We start from the raw sequence: 5,923 nt of genomic DNA on the forward strand, positions 1-5,923 counted from the left end.
AAAATGAAACCGAAAAAGTATATCAGCTGAAGAGATATATTCAATTCTTTTGTATACGTCTATCCATGACAGGATGCAAATGATTATATTCAGTTTTGTGAGTGATTTTTTTTTTTTTAAAAAAAAAATCAAAAGTGAAATTGAATCCATCTTCATAATCATAAAAATATTTATAAATTGTCTTTTAAAAATTTTGATCAAACTTCATAATCATACATTCAAAGATAAATTTATAAGAATTTGATCCAAAATTTATGGCGAAATGATAGTCTAATAAGTATTTCCAACCATATAATAATAAATTCATTCACCTAACTCAACTGCCATGTTAATTACTACCCCTACTCCTCTTTCCCCTTTATAACTCAAACAGAAAATACACTCATACAATCACAGTTTTCTTTTAATCATACTACCATGGCAGAACAAAACAATAATACATCAGAACTCACCATGGAAGATGCCTACAAATACCTCAAAGTCACCAAAAATCCAGATGGCTCTCTTACTAGAAGCCCACAAGTTCCTAATGTCCCTTCAAATCCAGAAGTTGATCCAAATTCACCAAATAAACTAGTTTCATTATCAAAGGACATACCTCTTAACCCTACCACAAACACTTTTATACGTCTCTATCGTCCCGTTTCTCCGCCACCGTCTAACGTTAAATTACCTCTCATTATATACTTTCATGGTGGTGGCTTTATGTTGTTGAGTGTAAGTTCGATTATTTTTCATGAATCTTGTAATGTTATGTCGTCTCAGTTTCCAGCAGTTATTGCTTCCGTTGAGTATCGTCTTGCACCCGAAAACCGGCTTCCGGCTGCCTATGATGATGCTGTGGATGCAATGAAATGGGCTAGAGATCAAGCTGTTAATGGTGGTGAGCCATGGTTGAAGGAGTTTGTTGATTTCTCTAAAGTTTTCTTGATGGGAAGTAGTTCAGGAGGAAATATTGTGTACCATGCAGGTATGAATATACTGTCCAATTCTCGGGTTGAATTAAATTTAAACGCGTTGAAACTAAAATGAATTGAGTTAATAAATGAGCGAGCCGGCTTTTGGATTTAGATGATGGATCATAAATCAGAAGCGAGATTTTATTGGCCTCTTGCATATTGAAGAGAAAAAAGAAGGATGTTTGAAGTAGGGGCGAAGCCACCTTATGACTATCGGTTCATCCGAATCTCCCCTCAACAAAATATTATCTTATTTATATATGATTTAAATTATCTTTTATGTATATGTTGTTGATGTTGAACTCCCTTTGACTAGTTCCGTGTGGTCACCTTTTCGATTTTGAACCTTTTAGTGAAAATTTTGGCTCCACCACTGATTTGCAGATCTCTCATGCGTAAAAATTATCTTTTTTATAAATAAATATGAAAATCTCTTGGAATCTCACATAACAATAAAAGAAAAAACTGTAAGAGCTAGAAAATTGATTTGCTTTAACTCTTCGCAAGTTTTAGTTAATTTGTTTGTTTACTTATAGTGATTATATATGATATAATGAAACAAATTATATATTTAAAGTATTTTGACATATTTTTTCGCACATGAATTTGAACTATATATATCAACTCAATTTTAGCTATACTGAATTGATGGATGGACACAATGGATTATATATTCATGAATTGATTTTATTCTCCTAAATGCAGGTCTACGTGCACTTGATATGGATCTGGATCCGATCAAGATCGTAGGGCTGATAATGAATCAGCCCTTTTTTGGTGGGGTCAAGAGGACGGAGTCTCAGCTCAAGTTTGTCCATGATAAGATAGTGCCATTGCATGTGAATGATCTGATGTGGTCGCTCGCATTGCCTGAAGGTGCGAATCACGATCACGAGTATTGTAATCCGTTGATCAAAGAAGCGGAGTTGAAAGAGAAGATCAAACGGTTGCCGAGGTGTTTGATCAGAGGGTATGCAGGGGACCCACTGGTTGATGGGCAGAAGAGTTTTGCTAAGATGGTGGAGTCACATGGGGTGCACGTGACCCCTCAATTTCTTGAAACTGGACATCATGCTGTGGAGATCTTTGATCCAAAAAGTGCTCAAGATTTGTATGATTCTATAAAGGATTTTGTCAAATCTATTTGTGATGAAAATGTGGGCAAATCAGCTATGTGATAATTAAAAGTGTGGAGTTAAAAAATTGTTTAAGGTTAATGTTTTTCCCTTCTCTATTACTACTGCTATGTTAGTACTTTTTGTTAAGTAAAGACAAGTCCTTTTGAATAAATTTTGTCAGTGGTGTTTGAGATATTATTTATTGCAAGTGTGTTCTTTAGGTTTAAGTCTTAGATTTATATCTACTATATCTAATAATAAAAACAAATATTTCATTGTTTGAGATAAATCATCGTGATAGATTTGAGTTGATTATAATTTCAGGTCAGTGTCTAAAGGGCATAATTTTCAAATCATTGAACAAAAGAATATATCTCTAAAAACATAAACTAAATTATTCGCCCAATCTTGAATATAAACCGCAAATTCTGTTAGTTGAATATAAATTGTCCTCAAGAATATTCCTTCCTCCCTCGCTTTTTTTTGAACAGTAAGCCTCACAAAATAAAAGGATAATCTCATAAGAGTGGAAACTACATCATGCACCCAAAAATTGGAGTTTTTTTTTTTTTTTTGTTTTGCCATAAACAAGATCTAGGCAATAACAAAAACAAAAGAAAATTCCCCAACAAACTCTTAAAACTAAAGTTGCATTTGTTTTCACCAGAATATGTCAAACATAGATTCAAGAAAAAATAGATTGACAAGCATGGTAGAAAGTTTGATGCAAAATTCTAAAGGGTTACAATCTTTTCCTCTGACCAAACACTTGTACACTAATAAAAATGAGTTCATAAAAGATTAGAATCATGTTGATAACGTATTATAAAATAATGAAATTGCAAGATAGATAATGCAAAGAAGTTGAGGGAAAAAAGGACATGAAGAAATTACAATGGACTACTTGTAGAGAAAGAAAAATATGAGAGTAAATCAATATGCAACATATGTCATGTTACAAATCAAGTATTGTGACACATAAGGGCGAATTTAGGATGGGAGGATGTTCACCCAAATTCTCTCAGCAAATAAATTTTTTTTTTATATACAAAGTAATAGTTTTTAAGTAATATATAACTTTTTTTTTATCCTTTAAGTTTAGGTTTATAAGTTGGCTTAGTGATTTAAAGGTTCAAAATTCGTCTTGAGACTTCAAGTGCAAATCTCAAGTAGTCTAATTTATTTTTTAATCCTTCTGAAAATTCTAAATCCACAACTAATAACACTTGTCTTCTTGCATGACCGTCAAGTGTTCTTCTACATACATATTGTGTGTCAAGTATAATCTTATATGATTACCAAATTCCTTTTGTATGCTCGCTAAGTGTCTCATGATATGCTTGCCACATGTCACATATACATGCTTATTATGTGTAAGCATGACATGACTACACATGTCCTGTTACATGATCGTCAAGTGTTCTTCTGCGTACACAAGACTGAAAGCTCCTGATCGAACTAGTTGTAACACCAATCAGCATTCATAATTTAATATTTGTATTTTTCTACTACTAACAAATACTACTAGTAAAAGTATAGTACTCCTGAGAAGACTCTTTTAAGTTTTTCCAGATACAATTAAAAAAATTGTATATCTTTTTATTTTCTTTTTCGAGAAATCCAATCAACAGACGGAATAGCTAAAGCTTTCTTAGATCAAGAAGAAAAGTGTCAATAAACTTCTCCACTAAGTTTCTTCCGGCGACCAACCATGACCGGCGGTGGAGGCGACGCCGCAACACCGCCGTTATCCTCACAGTCAACGTCAGCTAACGGCGGCGAATTCCTTCTTCAATTGCTTCAAAGTCATCCGCATCATCACCATCGCCACCACTCTCAGCCGCCACCGTCGCCACTACCACCACAACCAACGCCGCCGGAGTTGCATACTCTACCACCTGATCCAGCAGTTGCAGCAGTGGGTCCCAGTATGCCCTTCCCGCCATTCCACCAAGCTCCGACTAACCCTTCTGCTTTGCCGTACTCTCACTCTCCTCCTCTTTATGTACCTCACAATTTCTTCATTCGAGGGTGTATGCAAAACCCTAACCCTAATTACTCATCTCCTCCTCCTGCTCCAAGTGGGTTTAGTCAATATCAACATGGTAGTGCTAGTCCACTTGGATTTGGATCAGTTGGACAAAACATGGGAAATTTGGGGATTTTTGGTAAGGGGAGCAATTCAAGTCATGAGTTTGATCAAAATTTGATTTTTGGATCGTTAAGTAGAGATATTCAAGGTAATGTGAGTATGCTAAGTGATGATTTAGCTGGTAAAGTTGGTAACTTTGCACAGAAAAATAAAGAATCAAGATTAGGAAATGTTAGGATGTTGAATGGTGTGGAAAGTAAGCTTGAAAATGCTATTGGTTCGGGTCGGAAACAGTTGGGCAATTTAAGGCAACAGAACAGTACTAGTGGTGTTGGTGGAAGTGAGAGTGGGGGTTTTGGGCGGGGAGGACAGTTTCATAGAGGGAATGTAAGAGGGGCTGCACCACCACCAGGTTTCTCTAGCAAGTCGAGGAGCAGGGAGTTTGAGCATAATGTGGATAATGAGAGGAGCAATTTTGTTGAGTTGAATAATACGGGTATTGGCGTGAATCATAAGTATGAAAGGGAAAGTAAGCATCTCTTGAGGAATGGTAAGAATTATGCCATGGGTTCAGATGATCGAGGGGTTTTTCGTCAGCTGGATTCACCCGGCCCACCAGCAGGAAGTAAACTTCACTCTGTTTTAGTGTCTGATGTTGAGGATTCTATGTTGGAATTACGTGGTGAGGATGCTGAGAGTGGGGGAGAAACTGTCACTGGAATGAGGAATGTGCAGGGCAGGAGTGTTTCTCGAGGCCAAAGTGAATTGGATGAATTGGGAGAACATCTTATTAGTTCTCTTGGAATTGAAGATGAACCAGATGAAAGAAGTGATAAAAAGAAACATCATGCCTCTCGTGATAAGGTATTCACTGCTCACATATGTTCAGATTTTATGTGCTTGATTTGGTGTGATGAATGACCTCCTGGCTCCTTTTTTGGGTTTCCTTGCAATTTATAGTAGTTTAAAGAAATTGAATTGTTAGTACAAATCGAAATGTACACATGCATTCATAATATTTGTTAGCTTTGATGCATTGTCTTTGTCCATCGGGCAAATTAAGGTTTAAGGTTTCATTTTCAGTATCGGTACTTTTTAAAAGAAACATGTTTGTTTAACCTTTTTTCCTTTATTCTATATTGTCTCTGCTGTTTGGTGATATCAATTCTTATTATCGTAATACAGCTTATTTGTTTCCTTCCTATGCAATGACTGGAACTGTATTAACTAATCCTCATTTTTAATTTTGGGTCTGAGTGAAATTAATCAGCAAGTTACCTGGCTTTGACAGCACATATATGTGAGACTCTGATAAACCATTGAGTGTGAGCAACTGTACGCACTGACTAGCTGAATTGCTAATTTCTTGCATTTGGAAGTGTATGTTAATTATTAAATGCTACTAAAATGACCTCTTTATTTTCTGGTATCACTATTTTGGATGAAAGTAATTTGAGAGCTTATTAATTTTGACTTAGAGATTCAGATTGATCTTGGATGACATTTCCCTAAGGACAGGGATCAGTATGTCGAACTAACTTGAATTAAATTAGAGTTTCAGGATGATTGGTACACCAGTTACATGGAGCTTAAATCTGAAATAAAGCACATTGGTTTGAATTGTGTATAAGAATATATGCTTTTTGGGGATAATTCTCACCCATGCCTAGTCGAAAGCTAGAAATTGACCAATTATATAAAAGGATGTTTGCTTTTTCGCTCTCTACTTTGTTTCAAAGCGGATCGAACATCAC

The 5,923-nt window shown here is 35.6% G+C and overlaps 2 protein-coding genes across 3 annotated transcripts in view; both read left to right on the top strand.

The window, feature by feature from the left end:
• LOC107872419 (probable carboxylesterase 8) lies at positions 1–2,272 on the top strand. Its single transcript, XM_016719136.2, has 2 exons — positions 1–970; positions 1,665–2,272. Exons 1-2 carry the CDS (start codon positions 418–420, stop codon positions 2,135–2,137), a joined length of 1,026 nt encoding a protein of 341 aa, XP_016574622.2. The 5' UTR covers positions 1–417; the 3' UTR covers positions 2,138–2,272.
• Positions 2,273–2,907: 635 nt separating this feature from the next.
• Positions 2,908–5,923, top strand: part of LOC107872431 (UTP:RNA uridylyltransferase 1) — a 16,241-nt gene continuing 13,225 nt past the window's right edge. Inside the window, exon 1 of one of the 2 annotated variants that reach the window (XM_016719141.2) lies at positions 2,908–5,033. In XM_016719141.2, the coding sequence (XP_016574627.2) occupies positions 3,789–5,033 (1,245 nt within the window). In that variant the 5' untranslated portion in view covers positions 2,908–3,788. The remainder of the gene's footprint in view (positions 5,034–5,923) is intronic. The other variant, XM_016719144.2, reaches the window with a different exon arrangement.

Source organism: Capsicum annuum, chromosome 1 (assembly GCF_002878395.1).
Source record: "Capsicum annuum cultivar UCD-10X-F1 chromosome 1, UCD10Xv1.1, whole genome shotgun sequence".
NCBI classification, from domain to species: domain Eukaryota; kingdom Viridiplantae; phylum Streptophyta; class Magnoliopsida; order Solanales; family Solanaceae; genus Capsicum; species Capsicum annuum.

Bases quoted from the DNA above. Each gene is read 5' to 3' on its own strand.
- LOC107872419 (XM_016719136.2), top strand. From the start codon at position 418: ATGGCAGAACAAAACAATAATACATCAGAACTCACCATGGAAGATGCC. The intron at 971-1,664 runs GTATGAATATAC...TCCTAAATGCAG, and splicing joins AAATATTGTGTACCATGCAG to GTCTACGTGCACTTGATATG.